The sequence below is a fragment of the Lutjanus erythropterus genome, chromosome 6, assembly GCF_056507025.1.
Source record: "Lutjanus erythropterus isolate fLutEry1 chromosome 6, fLutEry1.hap2, whole genome shotgun sequence".
In the NCBI taxonomy this organism is placed as follows: domain Eukaryota; kingdom Metazoa; phylum Chordata; class Actinopteri; order Lutjaniformes; family Lutjanidae; genus Lutjanus; species Lutjanus erythropterus.
The window spans coordinates 10,642,731-10,668,196 of record NC_139322.1 but is presented as its reverse complement, the minus strand read 5'-3'; the positions used below and the strand labels follow the sequence as shown (position 1 = coordinate 10,668,196).

The 25,466-nt window shown below is 39.1% G+C and overlaps 2 protein-coding genes and 1 long non-coding RNA gene across 9 annotated transcripts in view; 1 reads left to right on the top strand and 2 right to left on the bottom strand.

Moving 5' to 3' along the window:
* Positions 1-740: 740 nt before the first annotated feature.
* Positions 741-4,429, bottom strand: LOC146324906 (tumor necrosis factor receptor superfamily member 9-like). Its single transcript, XM_084720552.1, has 7 exons — positions 4,285-4,429; positions 3,119-3,238; positions 2,865-2,999; positions 2,705-2,777; positions 2,456-2,574; positions 2,202-2,363; positions 741-1,429 (listed from the first exon to the last, which is right to left on the bottom strand). The coding sequence occupies exons 1-7, from the start codon at positions 4,427-4,429 to the stop codon at positions 1,314-1,316; spliced, it is 870 nt and encodes a 289-aa protein (XP_084576678.1). The 3' UTR covers positions 741-1,313.
* LOC146324905 (uncharacterized) lies at positions 4,385-25,359 on the top strand. The gene is made up of 3 exons (XR_014770693.1): positions 4,385-4,522; positions 7,268-7,316; positions 25,225-25,359. It is a non-coding gene; the product is annotated as an uncharacterized LOC146324905 (long non-coding RNA).
* LOC146324904 (segment polarity protein dishevelled homolog DVL-1-like) overlaps positions 11,072-25,466 on the bottom strand; it is a 48,332-nt gene continuing 33,937 nt past the window's right edge. For 2 of the 7 annotated variants that reach the window (XM_084720546.1, XM_084720549.1), the window contains 9 exons: positions 25,268-25,361; positions 25,052-25,121; positions 23,977-24,116; positions 23,385-23,461; positions 21,572-21,639; positions 21,083-21,433; positions 19,165-19,332; positions 18,167-18,382; positions 11,072-13,661 (listed from right to left, as the gene is read on the bottom strand). In XM_084720546.1, coding sequence (XP_084576672.1) covers positions 13,141-13,661; positions 18,167-18,382; positions 19,165-19,332; positions 21,083-21,433; positions 21,572-21,639; positions 23,385-23,461; positions 23,977-24,116; positions 25,052-25,121; positions 25,268-25,361 — 1,705 coding nt within the window. In that variant the 3' untranslated portion in view covers positions 11,072-13,140. Of the gene's footprint in view, positions 13,662-15,886; positions 15,926-17,309; positions 17,904-18,166; positions 18,383-19,164; positions 19,333-21,082; positions 21,434-21,571; positions 21,640-23,384; positions 23,462-23,976; positions 24,117-25,051; positions 25,122-25,267; positions 25,362-25,466 lie in introns of those variants that run through there. The other 5 variants (XR_014770692.1, XM_084720547.1, XM_084720548.1 and 2 more) reach the window with 5 other exon arrangements.

Below are 25,466 nucleotides of genomic sequence, written 5' to 3'. Positions count from 1 at the left end.
AAGAGACTGTTTCAGCTTGCTGAAGGAGTGCTGTTCAAGGTTAAACAAATCTCTGCATCTCATTTAAAAAAGTACTGTACAGTAGATACGCAGACTCTCGATTGTACTGTAGACTCCCTGGTGCTTTAAATTAACATGTAGGAGTACCTATTGACAAATAGGGAAACTCCCTCTGCTGGACTTTTTGACATCAGTGAAGTAATAGTAGGGAAGTCCATGTAGTTCCTGGTAATGTAGGGTGGAAGAGGCTAAATACCACACTGCCTTCAAGTTGAATTTAAACCAACCTTTGTTTACAGTAGTACATAAAGCTATTATCTTGTGTACACTATTATTTCCACAGTCTATCACACAAAGTAGTCTACATCCATAGACAATAAGAATTAAATAAGAAACCAAAACAATAAGTAGAACAGAACATCCCATAATAAATCATGTTTCACCATATAAAATCATGAATGAGACAACGTTGTCCTGGTTTCGCTGCTGCAACACAACCAGTTGTAAATTTATAAAATTCAGCAGTAAACAGTAGATAACTCGGTTTGGTGTTGGAGCTAAAATAAAACCTTTATCTTAGGAGGTATGCGTGGGCTTAGACATGACTGAAACTGATCCAACACAGCTGCACTGTACATTCACACTATGCAGGTTTACCGCTCAGACATGCAAATATTAGAGTAGTGAAACTTATTTCCACTCATTCAAACACTATACTACCATTTTACAAATATGTCCAACTGCTTTGTTTGAAAGTAGTTTAGAAGACGTTAAAACTTGTTTTCAGTTGTTTCTGAAGGCTGTAATTTTAATGTAAGGTTATTTTATTATTCATTCAAACCCTCCCATGACTATTTTAGGACTCTTTCAAGCCTAACTGAAAGGGAAAAAACACAGCCTCACTGTCTGCCATAATTTACATGCTGAATAGGCCATTGTAAGTCCATTTTGTTTTTTCCCACTCAGAATTCCCCTTCCTCCCCAGTGTATATTTACTGACTCATCAGGAGGTCACTAAAATTGTATCCTGGTGCAACTGTAGAGCAAAGTTTTACCTCTTACTAGACCTATCGATATTTTCACAGGAACTTCTGATAAAAGACAAAAGGGTGGATAAAAAGGCAGCTGGGTGAACACTGTTTTGCTTCTTTCCTTTAGAAACAAGCATATTGGCTGAACAAAGACATCCCTGAAAACTTGTGGCTCAGTAGCACAAAGGAAGACCCCATCAGGATATCCTTTTTGCCTTAACAGACTTCAGTAAAACTTCAATAAGTATTTCAGTGTGGTAGACAAGTCCAGTCCTCTTCAATTCAAGAAAGGAGCTGCTCAGAGGAGTCCTTGGAGACAAGTGACTCTGAGCTGCTGCCCTGCTCCTGCTGGGCCTCGTGAAAACTGCATTCAATTGCTATTAATGTCCTGGGGTCATCTGAAAAGAAAGAAAAACAGGACAAATTAAATACTTTTATAGTATAGTATAGTTTTATACATTCTGTATAATCAGTATCATTTATGTAACATGTAAGGGATAATGTACAGTGAGCTGGTCATTATTGTGAAATAACCCCAGTAGGGTGATGCAGGATGCAGAAGGGTCTTGAATCACCTCGAAGGGGTGAAATCAATAATTTAAGAGCTCGTCCTGACCTTTTTACACAGCTTTGTTAAAAAACTTGACTCTGATTGGTCAGTTACAGCATTCTAAGGTCTTTTATTTTTGAATGATAAAGCGTTGCTATGTATAACAGACCGTTGCTATGCAGGCAGTCCTTCAGTGGTCTCTGGAGGAGCAATAAAATCACTTTTAAATAAATGAAATTATTTTTAAATCATTATTTTGTGACAAATTCTGGATTTTGTGGGGCAAAGTAACGAAGAGTAACGAGCAGGATAACCTAGAGCGAGCACCTCATTATTGTGAAATAAACCCCTTCAGGCTGATTCAAGACACCTGCATCACCCTGTCAGGGTTTATTTCACAAGAATATCCTGCTCATTGTACATTATCCCTTACTTATTACACGGCTTTGTTAAATGCTTGACTCTAATCGGTCAATAACTAACTAATAACTAACTCCTCAGGGTGATTCAAGACCCTTTCCGTATCCTGCACCACCGTGTCAGGGTATGTTTTGCAATAATGACCCACAGACTGCACATGATCCCTTACATAATGTGTCATGAAGAACAGTAGTAATCACCTGTAGGGGGTCTGATTTTCGGTGTTTCTGGGATCGGTGGTGATGGCTTCTTTCTTCTCAGGTAGAGTTTCATGGTCACAATGAAGATGACGATGATGCCAAAGACCATCAGAGTAATAGCGAACGCAGATAAAACCATCGGCCATGCATGTTCTGTGTGAGCTGACAGAGGATAGCAAGAAATTATTGCTGGCTTTCAGTTAAAAATAGAAAGTAACACACAAACAGACTATGGGAATAGAATCACGTCTCACCAGGTTCGTCTGGTTTGATCACTGGGCGCACTGGAATTGTTAAATCATCAACATCAGAACACTTGATGTCATTAAATGCATCTCCCTTGGCCAAAATCTTTTGATCTGGATTGGGACACCTTTGAGAAAGATAAAACAGTGGCAGTAGAATTACAATCATTTTTCTAATTTTTTGTTAAATCTGTCAATCTGTACAACAAATCATGGCTTCAATGGTAGATGCTGTTTATTGAGCAGGGTATAACTCACTTTTTACTCCATGGTTTGCACATCTGGTGAATTTGGTCATTGAAGGTTCCATTTGGACATGGTCTGCAAGAACCTGTGCAAACAATCATCCATCTTCACCTTAGCCACTCAATGTAACCCATAAATCTGGTGTGTATGTGCTTGTTTTTAGTTTACTTACGGTTCTCAGGTTCCTTTCCTTTGCCACATGTTTCAACACAGAAGGAGCAGCGCTCATCACCACAGGTGTGTTTTTCCCTACAGCCACACTGTGTGTCAGTTGTGGCTGTGCAGTTTTTAAGTGTTCTTTGAGCGCCTAATCGTACAAAGAGAGGGAAAGAGATTATGTCATTTTACAAATTTCATCTGAAGAAAATGTCTTATGTAGTTTTGTGACCATTAACATTCAGGAACCAGGAGGATCCGTTAACATACCTTCACACTGTGTACACCTGATACACCTGAATTCTGTAGGATTCACTATAAACGTCTGGGGCTCACAAGGAGTACAGAGTTTTGCCGGGTCGGGTCCACATCGTGTTACTAGGCGGTTTCCTACAAACAAACACACAGAAGAGACAACAGTTAGCTATGTTGTATGATCTTATAAAATTTGGTGAGTGAGTTTAGCACTTTTCATACATAACAGGTCTCCATACATAAGGTAATATGACATCCATTTCTAAGCTTTGAAAGTGGAAATGCAGCACAGGAAAGCAGCGAAAGGAAAAAGAAACGTTCTGATATCAAAACTATAGGGCTGCAACAAATTAGTATTTTCATTGTGAGATTAATTATTTCTATAAAATGGGGAAAAATGTGTTCAGTGTTCCCCAAAGCCAAGGATGATGTCCTCAAATATCTTTTTTTTTTGCCCAGAATTGAAAGATATTCAGTTAACTGTCATAAATGAGCAAAGAAACCATAAAATATTAACATTCAAGAACCTGAAATCAAAATATTTGGACATTAACAATCATTCATAATTGATGAATGAACTGTCATTTATAATTGATGAATTGCTGCAGATGTTCTTGAATTGTAATGACACGCACAAATATATGTCACAGTTCCTAATTAATTGATTTATCAGTGACACCACTCAAGCATTTTGTCTTTGTTGTGGTATTAGCTGTAAAACCACTGAAACTATATTTGGTTACAAGCAGCCACCACGGAGGAACTGCTGAAGGGCTGGAATGTGTTTTTCTTTTCTACATCCGCACAAACAACTCAGCAGTTAGTTTGCTTTTGTTAGAAACTACACAGGATAACTTGAACTCTTGAGGTCTGAGAAAGCATAATGTTGTCAACATATTTGTATAACAACTGAGTTTATGTGGAAACTGAACAGTGGGAATAAAAGAGGGAATTTCTAAATTCCCTTCATGATTATATAGGTATAAGAACAATGCTGTCTTTATGTTGATTCTTTTAAAACCTGTAGTCCAGTGTAACAGTAGTAATCTCAGGATAGGAATGGTACATACTGTATACTGATCTGTAGAACCTTTGTGAAAAATACCCATCTGAACTAACAGCGCATTTAATCAATTCAAAATCACAGAAATGTAATGGTGATCATCTCCTTTATAACTTACCAGGACGACAGGCTTCACAGCAAACATTTGTCTCGTTGTTCTTGTCCCCGTTCCACTTCTCACAGCCTCTTTCAGTCTGTCCAAGACTGCACAAACAGCCCTGCAGGAGCAGAGAGAGACCCAGAGCCCACAGGATCACAGCCATACTTTGTCTGCTCCCCAGACTTGTCGTTAAGGATGATGAAGCCACCTCAGAGAAGACCAATCCAAGGGTATTCCAATCCAAGAAATATTCCAGGTATCTATTTTTTTTTTCTATTTCAAAAGGCACTTTTTGTTCCTCTAAATCTGTAGCTGTAGTCTAAAATACCTGAACACCCTTAATATTCTTCTTGAGTTGATGTCATGCAGCAGAGATGTTGTGAAACTGAAAAATGAATGTTGTATGAAGAAATCCCTCTGCTGTGGTCTCTCAGTGTTCACAAACAAACTACTCACCACAGCAGCTGAGCAGGTTATTCATACTCTGTCTCAGGGGGCGTGACTTAAAGCATGAGAGTGAGCATAAGCATGATTAATATCAGTCAAATACATGATGGAAGTGTGTAAATGACTGTTATGCATGGGAAGTACCCCTACAAACTGACATGTTTGCATTTTGTTTTGATAATTTTATTAAGATAAACCTTAAAAAGTTTCCATCAGTGACAAATCTTAATACAGCCAGACTAGAAATGTCAGTTTAAGGATATAAGATATTGTGTTACTGGCAGAAAATCAAAGAAATGAAAAACCATTACAAAGAGATCAGGTTATCTTCTGTCCTCTGCTTTACCTCCGTGCTTCTTTCGTGCCAGCAGCTGTAGCTGAATACACTTCTTGATCATATTTGTAGATTACTGCTTTCCTCGCTCCGTTCATGTTGTGACTAGCCCCGCTTTGATAGCTCTGGCAGCTCTTTCTACAACATAGCACTTGGTCAAAGCTTAAGATAACAGTATGATGAATTATTGTTGCTGTCATGCTGCGCTTGTTCCAACCTGCCCCAGTTAAAACCCACTACTGCATACCTGGAAAAACCTCCATGGCATCAGAACCATTTAATCATAAAATCATAAAACAGTTTATGACTTACCAAGTGCTGCTTTTTTTCATGTAATTTTTGAGTACACTTTAAAATCACTTACACATTGCACTTATCCCAATCATTGATAAAGCATCACACCTTTTGGATGTTCAGAAATTAAATAACCAACCTAGATGACAAGACCTTTATGTTTTTTTTCTTAAATTTTTCAAGTTCTTAATTTTGTCCAGTGTGTAAGATTTACAGGGATTTACTGACAGAATATGGCAGAAATCATAATAATCAGAACTATGTTTTCAGTCTTGTATTACCTGAAAATAAAAATAAAAGTGAGCTGTTTATATCTACAGAGGGTTAAGGTCCTCTTTCAGAATGTATGCCATGTTGCACTACCATGTTTATACAGTAGGCCAGAACAGACAAACCTGACACTGGCTCTAGATACGACCTTTGATGTTTTGTGCAAGTTTTTCACGGCCACCGTAGTTCCTTCTACCTCCCCTTGGAAGGGGTGAGTGAGACGAGATGTTTGCAGTCTGCAAGCTCACAGCTAGATGTCACTAATGCTGCATTCTCGTGCCACTTGGATGCACAGGCGGTTCAAAACATAACAAAAAAAACAGCGGTATCATATCCCGACTATTTTGCCAGATGAGTGATAGAATATTGTGAGAAATACTATAGAATCTGACGCTACTTAAATGGCAAAACTAGACAGTAAACCAGATATAGACCCCAGCTATTAGCATTTCTCCAGAAATGTGCCTGCTGTCACATTGATAGCAGCTAAAGAAGCAACCATTAATTCTTATCTATTTCTATTTCTCACACAAATGACTCATCCTTCACATCTTACCAGTGAATTTTAACAGAACACCATCATGCATAAGCCTACACTGACTTTTTAGCCTTGTGTTTGGCTGCACTGTGTAGAAGAAAAATGGACTCTACAGTTCCAGGATTTAATCTCTTTAGATATGCTCTGAGCACCAATCAGCTGAGCTGAGAGTGCACTGAACGGGCTTGTTGGTGTCGCACCACTGCAGCAGCATGCGTGTGTGTTTGAGAGAGAGAAGGAGTGACAGATTGGGTAGAGAGGAGGTGGAAAATGGACAAATTTGCGCAATGTTTTTGTAAGTAAGTATGATTCACATGACCTGCCTGTGCCAACCCTTTGTATAATCTAGTAAGCTGACCCACAGCCTGCAGGTCCATCAACCTGTGCAGGCAACCATACCAGTTAATTGGACCAGAATGTGTTCAGCTAGGGGTTTAATTGGTCCCCCTGAACCAATGCAAACTGCACCCATGCTCAGATGCTCCCATTTCCAGTTGGGAAGTCTTTAAACTTAAGTGTGTTCATGAGCTTTTAGTTCGTAATGTGGAAACAACATGGACGCTGCATCAGTACATATATTTAAACCACTAAAATAATGTTTTGCCTGAGTTGTTATCAAGGATAATGCTGACAAACAACTTTTCTAACTAATCTGGGTCACTGTGTGTGGACACGTACAACCTAGAACCTTATTACAAATTGCATGTGAGCAAAAAACAGACATGTCATTTGTGAATTATGATGATGTAAAAATGTCAACTGACGACAGCTTAACAAGTAGTATAACAAAATTTCCCCTGACTTTCCTAGATGTTGTTCCTGCTTGAAGGGGTGTTCACATGAGTTTTCCCAGTTAAAAATTTACTTTTACGATTATTTCTAGCTGATTTCAGAAGAGCTGTTTTTCAACTAGAGTAGTTTACTTGAATAAAGGTTAAGTAAAGTAAATGTACTTTTACTTGTTATCTAAATCTTCCCAATCTCCTTGACATTCACTGTAGCTTAATTGTTTTTAATTTGTTTAGGTCTGAAGTGCATGGTTTGTTTAACAAAGCTTAAGCTGATTGTCACTGAAGTGGTGGGAATTTCCTGCTTTTGTTCTACTATCATTTTCTCAGGGGAAACAGATGACCAGGCGTGGAATGTGAGCACATTTACTCAAGACACGTGAGTAAATATAATTAAATATCAGATATTTTAACTTTCACTCAAGTATTTTTTGTATTCACTTGTCACTTATTATTATTATTTTAGTATTTTATCTTTAGTTTTACATTTTTTTCACTTCTTGGTACTTTCTTTTACAACAAAGCAGATTACTAAAATCCACAAAACAAAGAAATATGAAATTAAATATTAAAGTGTTTTTTAATATAATTGAGGAAAAGGTTTCCCAATACTTGAACTGGAGGAAGTATGGTAGTTCTTGGGTGTCTGCAATCAAGCCACAATCGGGAATGATGAGTCATTGTCACAGCGTACAATTTACTCCTGCAAAGTCACAAGTTTATTTAGAGGGCACTGAAAAACCCTCTTGGCTCAAATCACCTGCTATTATTATCTACCATCTCTGTGGCGCTATTAATTCCACCGTAACAAGAGGGATAGGGAAACTGAAACAAAAAGTGCGGGATGAATACTACTTCACTGTGTTAAAATGAAAGCGAAGCTACCAGAAGGTTAGCGGTTGAAGGATTTATTGTGTGCCCCATACCCAAAACAACTTGACAGTTGTTTGCTTCATTTGAAAAGGGAACTTCCTTACAATAAGAGGTTTGACATTAGGACAATGGGAAATTTGTTGACTAATCATGAGAGAATTTTTCAAGGATGCTGCCCGTGACTCAGCTTCAATTCGTGCTTAAGAACGCTACAAGATCTGCCTGCTGCGTCATGCTCACACAGCATCGTGATCTTATGATACATGAGTGACATTTGACAGATTTGGCCTTTGACATTCTAATATATCACCCACCACCTTTAAGAGCATACACGCAGGTTACCTCAGACTGTGATGTCAGAAATCGGCACCACATCAGCCCACGCAGCCCTGGCCAAGAAACACCTCCCACACTTACTCTTCAGCCTCCCCCTACTCCCCCTACTACTTTCAGCTACAGGCTCTGTAGCAAATCCCAATTGCTCAATTAACATACTGACTTGGGAAATACATTTGAGTTTTTGGTAAGCAGCATAGTGATGGTATTCATTCTGCTGGTAAATGAGGGTGTGTGCGCTGGCATGTAGGCTGACATCAGCCTCAGAGTCAAAGTGCAACTATGTCAGCTGTGACACAAATCAGTGTCAATATGCAACTACATGTTTTCACTTCACCTGATAGTCTTTACTATGAAAAATATGCAGGCGATCAGAGACTTTTCTGCTCTTCTGGGGGCCGCTTCACTAGTAGGGTACTTTTAACACGCCTACACACGCGAGGGAGTTGTTTTGAGCTTTTGACATCACTTCCTTCCTGACCTCTTTGAACACATGTGGGTGAGAGCAGTGTCACCATCAGACAATACGGTCTTCAAACATAGGTCTATGTGGTTGGAGGGTCAAGCGAGCGCACTGGGGGTCTGTGCTGGTTTTGACTGCAGTGTAGCTTTTTGAGAACACCGTCAGCCCACTGTGGGAAAGTACACGCTAGTGCTCGGAACTTCCACTCAAGGGTGTTGAGTGTGAGCGCAGTGCGGCTGACACTTGGGTGCTATGGTGACATTATACATCTTACAGTTAGTCTGACTTTCTTTATAGCCACCTGAATGATGAGTGATCATCCAGTCTTGAGAAGTGCTTGATTGTGTCATTTACCAGTTAAAAATGATTGAACATTCTTAGTCATATTGCATGCAGTCATTTCCAGAACACGTTTTATACATCAAACTTTGAATTTAAGTACTGTTAGGAGGAGTAACTTACACTTACACTTAAATGTCTCCATCTAGTGGTTCTCCTAAAAAAGAGGAGTTTAGGGTGAAACATTTTGATAAAATGAAGTGTGGGAGGAAGTATTCAAATCCTTACCTCAGGGTTGTAAAAAGTACCCAAAAGTCACATGAGCATTTGGTGATAAGAGTTCTGAGAATCTGTACTCAAGTAGCTTTGATGTACTGAAATACTACTCAACTGCAAGTAAAACTACAAATACTTACTTTTAAACCATTGATTTTTAAAACATTATCAGTAACAGTCATTCAATAAAACATTGTATGTTTTGTCCAACCAAACTGCCAAACTTCAAAGTTATTAAAAATACATTAAACGATAAAATACTTGGTAGGAAAATAAATAAATCTCCCCATTTGCGAAGCTAGAACCATGAAATGTTTTTCCATGAAAAATGACTTTAAAATGATCAAACTAGTGTCCAATTAATTTTCTGTCTATCGACTAATCGATTTAAGTAATTGACTAATTGTTTCAGCTGTACTGTCATGTGTTTTGCATGTAGAAATCTAATTTGTAAAGTGACTAAAGCTGTCAAATACATGTAGTGAAGTAAAAAGTCCAATATTCACTATACACTGTACAATATCCCTCAGAGATGTAGCGAAGTAGTAGAAATTTGCAAAAAATGTAAATGCTCAAGTGAAGTGGCTTAAAATTGTGCTTAAGTACAGTAGTTGAGTAAATATACTGAGTAACAATCCACCACTGATAAAACATTACAGGTGATTAACATGGAAAATGCAGACAAAATCTTTAACATATATATTTTTATTCATATATATAATAAATTTCTATGTACAATTTATTCTTCTTTTGTAAAGAAACAAACTTAAAGAAAAAGCTTTGATTGCAAACAGTGTTTCATACTAAAGGGAGGGAGAGACAAAATGGAAAAGTGCTCAAAAAACTAGTGTCTGTGTGTTATTTCCCTCCTGTAACTATGTTTTAGGTAGATACAACAGGGGTTTGCCATTGTTTTGCAAGGGGATCAGAATCTGAAGGCCAGGATTCCCCCTTGAAGTCACTTTGTAGTCATGAAATGAGAAGTGTCAGGTGATAATCATAGAGATCTACATCACAGACAGCTCCTGCATCATTAAGAAATATCCACCACACATTGTGAGGCTTTGGCTTTTATCGCACTGACTTGTGTCGCAGCTCACACTCGCTGCGAAGGAGACAAACGTGATGCTTTCAGCAAATCGGTTCATCTCATGTCAACCCTGTGAGTTTGCTTTCACAGCTGTGATGGGTGCTCACTGTTTGCAATCCTGTTTTGTAAGTTGATTTGCTTACTTAAAGGGACAGTTCACCCCAAAATCAAAAACGTGTTTTTCCTCTGGCCTGTAGTGCTGTTTATCCATGTATATTGTTTTGGTGTGACCTGATGAGTTTTGGAGGTACTGGCTGTAGAAATGTCTTTTCGTAAACATAATCAGGGTTTAGGGGGTTATTTTAAAATGTATTCTGATATAACTACTAATTACCTCCTAAAAAAATCTAGTCAGTGATGTTTTGTGTTCATGGTTCAGTTTATTAATTGTTGTCGCTTCCTTTGCAAGTGAATTCACATTCAGATTAATAGCTGTAATAGCTCTAACTTAAACTGCCTTGAACTTATTTTGGTCTGGGGCTGTGTTTTTACCCACACACCATCCCGGTCACCAGTATGACCACCTATGGTCCCAAAATATGTTTCAGTTGTAGCAATAGAAGCAGTAGTATTGACAGGTTAGCCAACTGGATTTCTGTGTAGCTAACGTTAGCGGTTGTTCGTCTTACGAATCTCAAAGCTGGAAGGCAGAACCTGTATTGTACTCTGATGCTGTTCCCCTTTTTTGCTTTTAAGACAAAAAACGGGTCAAGTTTTCACTTTGCATTTTTTCACTAGAGGACGTGATTATGAGTTGTTTCATGAGGGATGCACAAAAAATATTTGTGCAATATTTGATAAATTACTGACCAGTAGTGGCTTAGTGGCGTATATTAGCCGATAAATTTTGGCTATACTATTATCTGATGTGACAGATTGTCAAAGCATTTAATTTGAATTCTTAAGCAAAATGCTCTTGAAAAGCCGAAGTATATTTGAAAAGTCTTCTGATGTACTTTAATAGAAAAACTAAATGAACATTTGAAGAGTCAGAACTGTTCTGTCATAGCGTTGTCAGTTAGATTTGGTTTAGTCAGAGCTGTAGAATATTAAAGCATCCGCCTTCGCTCACTCACATGTGAGCCTTTCTGACCCCTCAGGTGTGCATAAACTATATGCTATAAGAACATTTTTTTAAAATACAAATACGTGAAATTATTTGTTATCTTTTTTGACATTCACCATGACAAGCATGTAATCATCAGTTATCAGTACAAGCTGAAAAAAATGTGTGCGTCATATTGTGCGTCCCTGGATTTCACACTAGAGACCAGAATGGTTGTGAGACTTGTGACATGAGACTTTTTTTTTAAATTATAATGGCAATAATAATTTTATTACATTTGTACTAAATGTATCTATAATCTGATTGTCTTTTTTCCCAGTAACTGTAATGGAATACAGTAATAAAACATAACTCTTGTTATGTGTAATCCATTACTTCCCAAGCATGAATATAATGGAAGTAGACAGCACTCAGCTTGCGGTGCTCAAAATAAAAATAAAATACAGTTGAAAAAACTCAATAGCAGTGTTTCCTCCCAGAAATCATGATCCGGTTACTCAAAATAATTGTGAGCAGTTTCATTTAGAAACTACTTTCTTGCTGTCTTCCACAGAAAGACAGTAGTTTCTCAGTAAAACTGCTCACAACATGTTCTGTGGATTATCTTCAGTAACCGGGTCTCTTTTCAGCTGTATTGTTTTGGCACCCGGAGCACCACAAGCCAAGTTCCATCTAGGTCCATTATATTGGAGAGAAGGCAGACATCTCTATAGTGGATAACTCCAAAACTCTGCAACTCACACCAGAACAATCTAGATGTGTAAGTAGCTCTACAGGCCAGAGGAAAATATGTATTTATGATTATGCCGTAAACTGTTCCTTTAACCAAAGTGTTATGAATGTCAGGGTTCAATCACTGACAGGAATAATGATACATTCGACAAAGCACAGCTAGGACAGTGGAGACTGACCACTGATTCACGAAGGGTGATGTCTGATTGTCTGTCAGTCAGCCGCAGTAGACAAAGTATGACACCATCAATGCAACATGATCACATAAATAACATCACAAAAATCATCCAGTGTACGGATTCTTCCTTTAGAACATCAGCAGGAGGGTAACGCCTCCTCCCGATAATGGTAATACTTTAAACAAAATGTATTAATAAAATTTCTTTTCTTTAAAGCAGTTGAGACAGTCATGCAATATGCAGCCTAGTTAAACTAACGGCTGGCTACAGGGCCTCCCTTATGAAGTTGAAGAAATCCACACATCGTGAACTTGTCAGGGTTAGCGTTTTAGTAGTTGGCAGGTTAAGAGCTTAAATAAGCCGGTGGCAAATGGGGCCAGAGGTTTGGTGCTAACTTGTATCTGTACTCACAGATATGAGTCAGGAGATCGATTCCAAGTTCTAGGCCCAGACAAATGTTCCTAAGTGCGGGCTGTAGTCGTCGGGCTGGGTCTGGGGGATTGAGATCCAGGCCCAGCCAGCTTAAAGGTCTTGCAGAACAGAAAATATCCTAAGGTAGAGTAACACACTCCCGAGAATGTCTGCGTGGCAGCTTTAAAGAATCACCACACTGAATACCACTCACGTTTCACAAACTGTACACGTCACGTCAATACAAAAGAGGGTTTTCAGCCACAGAGGACCCGTGCTTGTGTGTGTGTGTGTGTGTGTGTGTGTGTGAGAGAGGACTCCCTCCTGTTGTGCGCTTGCTGCCTGGTATCCTTTGCTTGGACATCAGAGGGATAGACAGATAGCAGTAGTCTACATTCTGAACTCAGAGACAGTCAGAAGGATTGAGAGAGGAGGGCATGACGGGGGTGAACGGGGAGATTTGTTTTGTGCTCGATGAGTTTTAAAGGCACTGTCCTGTCACATGATGTCAACAAAGAACTCACAGGGATTGCCCATAGCGTGCTGGAAGGACTGGCGACTGGCGGTGAGCTCAGGAGGAACGGCTGCTAACTCTCTCCCAGGAGGGGCTCCGGGGGGCGTGCTGCTGCTGACCGAGGTCTTGGGGGCCAGACGGGCCAGACAATAAGGGGGAGGCAAGCCCGGGGGGCCATAGGAGGAGGCATGACTCCGCTCGCTGTGGGCACACGAGCCTGGCCCCGGCTGTGTGAAGGGGGCGTGGCTGTAGGTGAAGGACGGGTGGCTGTTCTGTGAGAGGGAGTGACTCCTGTGTGACTGACTGTGACTGAGACTTGATCGGGCGTGACTGTGACTGGAGACGGCGTGGCTGTGATGGCTCATTTGGCTGGCGGACCTGTCACCGCGCCTCCCTCCACGGACGCGGGGCTCTGATTCGCTGCATGTTGACCGTTGACCCTTCTCCTGTGGGGAGGAGCGTCTACCTTTGCCTGCGCTGGGGTTGGATCCACTGCTTCGGCTTCCTGTTGAGGAAGAAAAACACAGACATGTTAGCTCAGCATTTTTCAGTAAAAGTACACTCAACAACAAACACACAGTCAGCAGCTCCGACTCATCAGCTGCAGCTGATTCACACCACCTGATTCTGCTACTGATTCATGTCAGTAGGTCACACGTTAAACAAAATATATTAAAAGCTTAAGGAAGCCACAGACAATATCCATGTTATTAAAGGGATGGTTCAGATTTTTTTAAGTGGGGTTGTATGAGGTATTCATCCATCATCAGTATATTACTGAAAGTACATGTTGATTAGCATGTGCCAGTTTGCAGAAGCAGCAGGAGGACTGGTGTAGGAAGATTAACCCTGTACTGAAATGGACAGGTTCACCAGCAAGACGTATTTTAGCCACATAAAAAAATCAGTATGTGTATATATTTAGAATCGTTTCACTGCTTTATCTTGCCACCTGACAGCCTTTTCTGATGGGAAACTGCCGTTATATAAGCCAGATATCACACTCTCCAAAGCCACTTTTGGCAAAAACAGTTATTTCACTTTACAGAACATGGGAGCTGCTTGTATCCTGCTGCCTCCATCAGTTAGTTTCTTTGTGTTGTGGTGTGACTTTTGGTGTTTTAGGTTAGTTGAGATTCACTGAAGTCACACAATAACACGAGCAAACTAACGGTAGACTGGGAACTCCCCTCCCACTCTGCAGGGGTGGGAATCTTTTGGCAATTCACTATTCGTTTCTGATTCAGAGGGCTACGATGCAATTACACAACAATCCTTACACATCTTTTTTTTTTTTTTTTTTTTTTTCAATACATGATTTATTTTTCCCTTACTGTGACTATTTGCTACTTTTTAACAAAGCCTATCTGTAATGATCCACAATTAGACAAAATGTGTACACAATGTGGCTCTTGTCCAGGTCCCTTTTGCCTTCAACTTCATAGAAGTCTAGATGCTTCCATGTGCTAGCTTTTTAGCCAGGTTGTATTGATCTGCAGTTGCTCGTGCTCAGTCATCAATAGGAAGCAGTGGTACAAAAGTGTTACAGGGAATCAAAGAGTCAAGAGTACAGAATTTCTGATTATTGACTTTTGTGCATCAAGAGAAAAACCCCATGCAAAGAAGTGACTTTTTCACTCTAGTGTTCTGTGAGGTAATTTTTTTTGCCAAAACAGTCTGGCTGCTTTTCATGAAATCTTTGACTTAAATAATTACAGTTTACAGGAGAAGCAGTGAAAATGTTCTAAATAAAGTGCACACTGCTGACCCTGTCCACAGCAGTACATCGCTTAGCTTCCTACACTGGTGCTCCTGCTGCTTCTACAAACCGGGGGTGTGCTGACCACCATCTACTGTAATACACTGACTATCAATAAGTGCTTCATATAACCCCGCTTTAAAAAAATCCAAACTATCCCTTTAAGTGAAACCTCTTGTGCAATACACAGTAAAATGCATTAATACATTACTGCACTTTGTTTAAAGTGTGACAGAATATTTTCTTAGACAATCTAGCAAGAGTCAACAGTCAAGGGCAAACATGATTATCTCAAAAAAGTTTCTCCCCAGAGTTCCACCTGCAGAAACTACCACCTGATATTCATACAAACACTGAAACATTCACTTATTATAAATGAAAACATGATACACCTGCACCAGAAAGACACTACCACATAATACAGAATAATACCAGAGATTTGTTTAACATAGTCATTACATTCACATTGTCAATTTTGTTTTAAAAGTGGGTTAGTGTCAGGTCTCAGTGCTGTTAATGCACTCTGGTGGCGTCATACTGATAGAGGTGTACCATACAGTAGCATAATCAAACATTCCACGACTCCCCTTCCGCAATGAGCCCAACAGTACTGGGTAAAAGTGGTGCATGATCGCCCCCTATCAGTGAGAATGATAGCACAAGCCTCGGTGTGATCATCCTGCATCATGCACCTCCCAGCACAGTACGAATGCATGCCCAGAGGTGCAGAGAGGGAGAATGGACTGTCAGGAGAGTCACACACAGGATACACACGTAACGAAGAAGGATGGCACGCATGGGTCGGGCGGAGGGGGAAAAAAAACCTTAAAGCCACAGTATGATATGTGGAGAATGTTGAGCACAAGAGATAGAGAGGAGGAAGAGGAGAAGATGAAGAGGATGAGTGGTGAGATAAAGGAGAGCAGAGAGAAGGAGAGCGGCAGAGGAGGAGAGGGGGTTAGCAGGCTTACCGGTTCCCCCAGTGTCCTGGGACTACCTCCTCCTTCAGTCTACCGTTGCCCAGCAGAAACAGAGGGAACAACAGAATTACACACACCTCCCAGCCCTTCCAGTACTACCTAATGTACCCTACAACTGTACATCTGGCCCGTGTGGTCATAACTAATATCACACCTATTTTTTTTGATGGTTTTTTAATTTTTTCCTTGTCATCCAACTACAACCCTGATACCAAAAATGTTGGGATGCTGTGTAAAACGTAAATCAAATCATATAAAATTCAGAATAATTGCAAAATATTTACAAAAATCAACAAAGTTTTTAAGGCAAAGCATTAAAGGTGCAGTAAGCGATTCCGGAGAAAGATAGCTGATTGTTGAGTCTCATTCCCAGGTTGTTTGGAATGACAACAATGAACAATTTTACCGACCTATGACTGGCCAAAGTATCCCGACACAGGCTAAAAAAATAAAGACTAAAAGAATCTCAGATTTTTTTCCTGTCAGATCATTTGAAATACATTAAGCTTAAAGCTATAATATGTCAGTCCCTCCAGGAAGTTGTAATTGCAACAATTTATTTTTTTTTTATTTTGTCATGGGTACCAAAAAGTATACAGCATTTGAATTTGTTATTGACAGTTATCAATGCTTTGAGCACTTTTTTTTTTGACTGAGTCTGAGTTGAAAATATTTGCTTCTTTGTGGAATCCTAGCAGATTTTTTAATAGTGACATTTTTTTGGTAAGGTTACTGAGAACAATCAGAGTGCAATTTTATTCTCCCTGGAACAAGTTGCAATTTTCACTTGGTTCTGTAATTTCATTGCAAAAGATGCCTAAAAACATTGCAACATGCATCACAATTCTTCAGAAAAGCTGCTGTAAAATCAGCCATTTTAGCTCGCAACAATCCCCAAAACAGCCTGTAAAATCCTGGACGGACTGATAATGTAACATTTCCACATTAAAATGTCTAAAAATCCTAGATCCGTGTTATACATTTTGTTGAGTTGTGTACTCACATTATTCGAATGTTTCCAACAATGTTGACACTCTGAGAAATATACGTAATTTATTCAAGGTAACAATAAGTTTACTGCTAGCTGCTGCTGGTTAACTGCTATAACACAGGATAAATCGGAGTCGAATCGGAATCACAGAGTCGAGAAGGAAATCGGCACGTGACTTCACATAATGTGACTAAAAATTTAACAGCACCTCGTCCATGAAGAAGATTTCTGCCTGAGTCATGTCATGATAGACTGTCATCAGCTAGAAAAAAAAATGTCTAACCCTGCTTTTAATATATTGCCTTTGTACTGTTTTCAATTGCAAGATCACATTTTGTTTTATTTATGTTTTACACAGCATCCAAACTTTTTTGGAATGGGGGTTGTAAAAAAAAAAAAAAAATCTAAAAGTTATGGACAAACTGCCCGTCAAAAATGCAAACAACGCACACATGCACTCATTCGAACAAGCAGGCAGACACATAATTACCCATGAACACTTGTTTGCAAGTGCCAAAAGAATCGAAACTACAAATTCATATTAAAATACATCACATGACTATTCTTATCTTTGTCATTCCACGTTTCCACGTTTCAAAGGTTGCAGATAAACCAACTGAAAGAGTGACAACCGGCTGAAAGACATGACGACGTCTGGATGAATCACTCAAAACAATGGAAATTAGACTGATAGATGGTAACATGTAACTTACCATTATCTGTCTGGACTGCCTGGTTTAAATACTACAAGCACACTATCACAGCCACCCACTTGGTGGTTCTCTGGTTCTCCGCTCTCCCTCAGTGCAGATATCAAAAACCATGCAGCAGCAACACAAAGCACGAGCACGTTCTGATTCAAAATGAAAACAAAAGAACATTCGAGAACTGATGGAGAGGGATGGACTCGATTGGCGATTTGTAATCACACGGTTGATCAGATGGGGGTTTTGTTTCGTGTACACACCCAGTACTGCAGAGCTGTCCGCTGCATGACTCAAGATGCTCATGATTGACCTTGACAATACAGGACGCGTTTTAGAATACACATATTTCAATGAATAATAATGCAATCCAATGTGAACTTCTTGCCCGGTGAGTCAGAAAAGCTAGCATTAGCATGAGTCAGACAATTGTTAATACTGACGTCATATGTCAAGAATACTTAGATTAGGGAGAATGTCATGTTGCATGTTGAGTCAAATTATCACATTAATTAATTAATGAAAGGCTGATGAAGAGCTCAAAGGCCCGTTCTGCCCCTCCCTCTGATTGCTCACCCTCGCTGTGTTGGCTGCCCGCGCTCCCGCTGTGGAAACTGTGGCACGGGTCTGAGTATCCTGGCGGGAAGCTGGGAGGTGCGGAGGGAAAGGGAGGGTAGGGGAATGGCTGCCCGCCCAGGGGCCAGGGGTTGCTGGTGGGAGGGAGCGGTGCCAGAGTGTCCTGCTCAGAACCTCCGCCGCTGGATCCCTCATTTAAGTTGAGTGATGCCATGTCTTATTGGAGAGAAGACAGAACCAGAGAGGGAAAGAGTTAGTACAATCCTCCTATTCATAAAGACAAGTCATAGATGTGGATGAGTATGGAATCACAAGAGTGCCATAAAAAACAAAACATCTGTAAAAGAATCAGAATATAAAAGTGGAAATATAGAGGGATGATAAATAAAAGAATAATTATAAGAATTTCCATTTGTTTTTGCATTATTTCTGTATGTATACATATATTTCAAAGATATATTTATTTATTTTATTTATATATTTTTATTCATTCTTTTCCCTGTTTTTTCTCTCTTAACCCTTCATGCCAAAGCTTTTGGCCCTTCAAGAAATAGCAAAAGCACAGGGAAATTACATTACATTACATAAAACAAATATATACATGTCTTGAAAAACACACAGAAAATATAGAATCATTTCTATGCAAAAAGTAAATATATTTTTAAAATATATATAAATGAATATAATGAATGAACAAATAAATGAAAATGCTTATAATTATTATTTCATATTTTATTTCTCTACATATTTTCACATTTGTGTTTTATTTGTCCTTATATTTCCACATTTTTATTTACTTATTTATTCATTTTTATTCCTAGTTACATTTTTATATTCTGTTTTTTATGTTCTTTGTATGTCTTTATTTCCACTGTTATTCTTCTTTATATTTCCACATTTCTTTTTTCTTTTTTTTTAAAGATTTGTTCTTCTTTATGACACTCCTATGACTCCATAAATGAGCTGCATTGTTGAAACACTGAGAGGAGAGGCCGTACTTTGGCAGAGGTCTCCGAAGGTGTAGTAGCACTGCTCGGAGAAGGTGATCTTGTTGACGGTGTGTCTCAGGTAGCCATGTTTCAGCAGACTGCTCGCATACTTCCTCGCATCCCGCCGGTCCTTGAATCCCTCTACTCTGGAGTAAAGCCAGTCGACCACGTCAGCACCTGACACAGCAACAAACACACAGACATGTAGTCTCCAGCTCTAATGTTTTGAACAGACGCTAAAAATACTGTCGATATGCAGAAAAAACCACAGTGGCCACATGTGGACAAGCAGCACAATGTTGCAAGAACCTTGAATAAAGTTGGAGGGGTTAATGCCAAAACTATGCATAATCATTTTCTGGCCTCAGATTTTGACTTTGTGGTTAAGGAAAAAGTTGCAAGTAAACTCCTACACACTGTCTAACTTGCAATATTTATTTGTGACATTTGTACGTGACCTTCATCAACAGTTTTTTACTACTATCATCTTTTGGTGCCTGCAGGATTTCTCACTGGGGACCCATTAAATTTAATATATGCAATCTAGATCAGGTAGAGATAAATTTCATTATAGTTATTTAATGTACATATACACTGATGTTTGCTTTGTTGTATATATTATTAAGGGTTCCATCTATTTATTTATAGATGCTGTATTTCTCTTGCTATATACATGTATCCCTACAGGTTCATTTGAAAGTGTACCCTGCAATATATGGCAATTTATTATTATTATTATTATTATTATTATCATTATTATTATTATTATTATTATTATTTGACAATGCAGTTTACCTTTAAGGCTTTAAGCGTTAATTTACCCATTTAAGGTAAGCATTTTGTGATACATTTATGATTGAGTGCTTCACTTTTCTCCATTTGTCCAATGTAGGTTCTGTGTTCGTTTGTCGTAAGAGAAAGAAAAATTAAAAACTTGCACAAATGAGTTGGAACGGATTCTACGTCTTGTCTTTAGGGACAATAAACAACCTCAAAGAAATTGCTTGAGGGATTTGAGAGAAGCTGGTATGTGATTACAGATTTAATAATTTCCAGAATTCCTTTTTCAAATTTCACATTTTTAATTCAACTTTGTACTATTTACGAAATATTAACTCTTCTTTTTTTTCTGTGTTTGTTTTAAAGAGTTACTGGGGATTTATTCCTCATTGAACGATAATGAAAAAATGCACACGAACATCTCCATATTCAGTGGGACGGTGCTGGTTCACAAAATACCTGGCAGAGTTGAGAAACAGAAAGATCCGTTCAACAAAAAGTTCCCACTTGAAGGATGTTTGCTCGCTCCTGTGTGACGTTTTGTACCTTTTGTATATATATATAATATAATAAATAAATAAATAATATAATTTTTTTATCTTTATACAACAGGACTGTATAACAAGATTTTAATGTAGTTCCCTCCCTTAAAAAACAACAACATAACACTACATGCAGTAGACTGGCTGAAGAAATAGAAAATATAAAAAAGAGAAAATAAAAATAATTAAATTATCAAATAAATAAATAAATAAACCAAAAAAATCTAATCTACACATTTCTGTGAATTTAATCTATATTTTTGGAGAGAAAATGGGTTCATAAATATATACTGGCACATGGTTGATGCAGTATTGAGTTTGAGTATTTTAGAGTCTGACCTGTGTTTATCAGAAACAGACGGTAGTCAAAATGTCACGCAGCAGTAAATAAACATCCTTCAGCAAATATTTGTTTGCTGTGTGGATTTCTTTTTTCTCAACTCTGCATTATTCGTCACTGACAGCACCAAGGTTCAGGGCGGTTTGTGTTTTGTGCAGTGCTTACAGTAAATTACTTAAAAAAAAACCCTCAAAATCGTAGCCAAAACGAAACAAACGTCATGCTGTTGGTTTTGTATGTGCCCACACGGCTCAGCTTTTCTCACCAATGACAGCGTTGGCGATGGTAATCTTCAACCACATCCTGTCTCGAATCTCTAGGCCAGAGTCAGGCAACTGCATCACCTTGACGATGGTTGCCATGTCTGTTTTACTCGCAGATAGAGGCAAGTCATCAAACTCTGGGATGGGAGAGGAGTTTGTGAGAAAACGCTGACAAGAGGAGCTTTTTAATAGTTGGAATGTTGTAAGGCTGTCATAATTACCACAGAATTGATGTTTCAAAGTGTGTGATGGAGGTGGTGGTTGGTTGTCTTTACCATAGTGCGGGTACGGTCCTGTCAAGGCGGTGGTGTGTGAAATCCAGGCTGCAGGGTCGATGGGTCTCACCGGCTCAGCTGAACAAATGCAGTAAATAAGGCAACTCTGATTAAAGGTGCAGTTCAAACATCATCCGATGCAAACCTGCTCAGGGAAATCAGCTACACAGCTCCAAATGCAACAAAAATAAGTTGTTGAAATAGTGTGTGTCTTACCACGAGGGATGGTGAAGTAGCTTCGTGGAGACGGGTCCCAACATTTGGCAACAGTAAGACTAATAGGACTGGAGAAGAAACAAAGATAAAATCTGTTTAGAGACAAAAAATGCAACATCAGCAGTAAAGAGATGACTGTCCACTACACCGACATTTATCAGTTCTACCGTTTCAACCATCAGCTCAGAGATCAAGTCAGTGTTTTTCTGTGAAAAGCACCACAAGTCACTAAATGACACCACAAGATAACTGCATATTCACACTGCAGAGCAGGGGTTCCTGCTTCTTTTTCAGCCTGAGACCCAAAAGAAAAACTTGGTGTCTCCTCAGGACCCAATACAAAAAAAAAAAACATCATGAATTTCCATAATGTCTACACTTATAAGCCGACACATTACACTACATACCATGAATTTAAAATGTGTATGAAATGTACTTATTTCATTTCAAAAGTACATCAAAGCAAAAATCAAACTTGCTGAGTGTAATGTTAAGTTTCTCACAACCTCATGATGAACTTGCACTGATCACTGAAACTCTAAAGGGCTTTTAATGTGAACCAGATACAGGAGTGCTGAGTTTGTATTAACGGTGAACTGCATGAACTTTAACAGGGCAAACGAATGAGACTTCATACTAAAAGACAGTCGTGACAGCCCACATTTCCCATCATGCCTGGACTGAGTAGTCTGTAAAGTTTGCTGGGTTTTCTCGCTGGGTTTTGTATGTTCTGTTAGGAACATTGTTCAAAACATGGTTGTTAATATTGGTCACCTAATTTTCATGAGTAAGACGTGGGGGAGTCACGATTGAATCCTCAATTCAATTTGGCTTTCTGTTTTATTAAATTCTATTTAATTTAAACATTTTATTTCCAGCACAGATGGCTATCCATTTCTCACCTGCAAAAAGCCACCAGCCCCTCCTTAGGAAAGGTGGTATTGTGGGTAACCTGACCCCTAACATATGACATAGACTAGAGGGTTTGTCATAGGACGTGAGTCTCTGCAGACACACAAAAGTCCATGCTATAAGGGGTAGTTAAATGTACTACAATGTGAAACAGCCTCAGTTTAATACTGTTGCTTCTATATGACCCACATGAGCAACCAAGACCATCAGCAAGAAGACTGGCTATTTCTATGTAGTTATTTTTAAAGCCTGCCCCCGTGTTGGCATGGAAAAAAAAAACTGTGAGAATCTGATCCCAGCTCAGATAATTATTGAAATTGAAAAATCATTTGGTATTAAAGGCTTGTTATCATGGGGAGTTGCTTTCTGTCTCTCATTCCCACGCTGCCTGTCACTATTTGAGGAGACGCGGCATGCATGTTACTCTGCCAGTTGGCAGCCATATAAAAACAGGTCTGTGACCTATTTGGGTCCCGACCCTAAGTTTGGGAAACACTACATTACTGTATGTACAGTGTGTACAGTAAAAGCTTGCTCCAAACTTGTATAACCATCAGGAGAGCGGGGCAGGAAAGTAGCTGATACAAGCTCACTGTTCAAAAAGGGTCTGAAAATTCACCAAATCTACTGCAGCGACAAACACACTGTTTAGACAACAATGGCTTAACTGCAGGGATATGTTTGTATTTTACAGTCATGACTTTAGTCAGTAGGCTTTCCTCTAATTCTTTAAATCCCCTGAATACCCAAACAGCGCCCCATCTGATTTACGGGTTAGTCTGAAGTATAAGATTACACCCTACAGTACAGTAACTTACGCTCTCCATGTGATAATCTTCTGCAGCAGAGTTAAATAATCACGGCGCTCAGTAGTTGGTCTGATCCAGCTGTTTGTTCTTACCCAGTTTTGGAAACAATCTCTCTGAGGATCCTCACAGCGTCGTCATTGCTCATGTTCTCAAAGTTTACGTCATTCACCTGGTTGGCAGAAAAACAAAATATATAATTAACTCATTATATCAAATCACATTACATAATCATACTATGTTTTTATGGCAAACATGTTTTGCAGCTCCACTAAGGGCTCAAACGTGCTGTGCTCTTAGGCCCTCAGATGCCTGCAAATCCTAAGCTGCTTTCTCTGGGAAACAGTCAAAATAAAACCTATATTGTAAATGTTAGGGCAACAACAAACTGTAATCTGCCATCATGTGTTTTATAGTGGGTGTAGCTGTAGCTCTCTGTCATACAGAGATGAAAAGAGAGGCAATAACAGGAAGGAAAAGGAGAGGCAGAATTACAACTTTTACAAAAGAGCCACGTAATGGAAGTGAATACAACGCTGAGGTTATTAATAGGCTACAAAACCTCAAATGGAAATGTCTGTCGTCTCTTTATGTGTCACGTTCAGCTTTCACACTGCGCAAACAGCAGCTGCAGAGGTGTTTTCATTACGCACACACACATAAAAAGAGAAGCATGTGCTGGTGTACCTGAAGGAGCATGTCTCCAGGTTCTATTCTTCCATCAGCAGCCACAGCTCCTCCTTTCATGATGGAGCCGATGTAAATGCCGCCGTCTCCCCGGTCATTACTCTGACCAACAATACTGATACCCAAAAAGTTGTACTTCTCTGTCAGGGACAAAGAAAGGAGTGATTATGAGCACAATGTGAGGTCTAACAAAACATTTTAATGGTCATACTTCCACCTTAAACCTATATATCTATCAAAGGTGTGGGCTCGAGTCACAGCTTGGGACTTAAGTGAAAACTTGAAGACTTCAGATTAGCGCTGCAGTGATTAATCAATTAATCAATTAGTGGATCAGAAAAAAATTAGTTGTCAACTATTTTGATAATTGATTAATCATTTCAGCCATTTTCCTAGCAGAAATATCAAACATCTGCTGGTTCCAGCTCTTGAAATGTCAGGATTTGCTGTTGTTCTTCATCATTTATGATCATAAATTAAGAGTATTTGGGTTTTAGACAAATAAAGCAATCTGAAGACATCACTTTGGGCTCTGGGAAGTGTTCACATTTTTTAAATATTTTCTAGGCAATTAATCACTTAAGCGTGAGAATGATTGTCACAACCATCAAATTAAAATCAAAAAAGACTTCCAACTCGACTAAATGACTGCTGACTCATGGGCCTGAGCATTTTGACTAGAAAATACCTGATACCTTACACCAAATCCAAACATTAAAATGCATGTTTTTTAAAAAGTGTGCCACAAATCAATTCATTTCCCTTCATTTCCTGAATCATCTAACATTAATGCTATTCATTCTCAGCAAGTTGACACTTAATTCACCAGATCTACTTTGTTTGAATCAATCTGACTACAAGAGAAAACATAAATGCTACATTACTGAGCTCCAGTTGGAAAAAAACACAACTTCCAACTTCATTCAACATTTGGAGTTTTGCACAAAGAACTGTTGTTAAAAAGAAATAACATTTGATGAAGGGCACATTACAACTTGTTTAGGACTCGAAACTCAAAGACTAATCATATACGCAAATAAAAATGAATCATAATAATGGACATGTCATGTTTTACCCATGTTGAGCGTGACGGTGATGATGTTGAGGCTCATAGTGGAGTCTGTGATACTGCTGAAGGATGAAGACTGGAAAGGCAGGAAGAGAAAACAATAAGTGAAGCAGATCAGAAATAGTCAAGGTGGCACAAAGTCTACATCAGTCAGCCCTCTCATCTGTTTCTCATTTCAGCAGGGACAGTGAAGAGTCTTGGAGGTGTCTTAGAGGTGCTCACCCGGTCTATTTTGGCCACTTTGTGCCTCCGTCGGCGGCGCTTGTGTCTGCGCATCAGCTGTGAAGAAGAACTCTGTTCTGTGGAACTACTGAGCCTGAAACACAGAGAAAATAATGATTTAAAGAGGATTAGAACAAGAGGGGACAAGAGGAGGTTAACAAAATACAAGAAAACATTAAGACACAACAGAGCTTTATAT

Excerpts from the sequence above, each read along its gene's own strand:
- LOC146324906 (XM_084720552.1), bottom strand. The coding sequence starts at position 4,429 with ATGGCTGTGATCCTGTGGGCTCTGGGTCTCTCTCTGCTCCTGCAGGGC. Across the intron at positions 3,239-4,284 it reads CTGTGAAGCCTGTCGTCCTG|GAAACCGCCTAGTAACACGA; the intron begins GTAAGTTATAAA and ends GTTTGTTTGTAG. Across the intron at positions 2,364-2,455 it reads GATCAAACCAGACGAACCTG|CTCACACAGAACATGCATGG; the intron begins GTGAGACGTGAT and ends ATCCTCTGTCAG.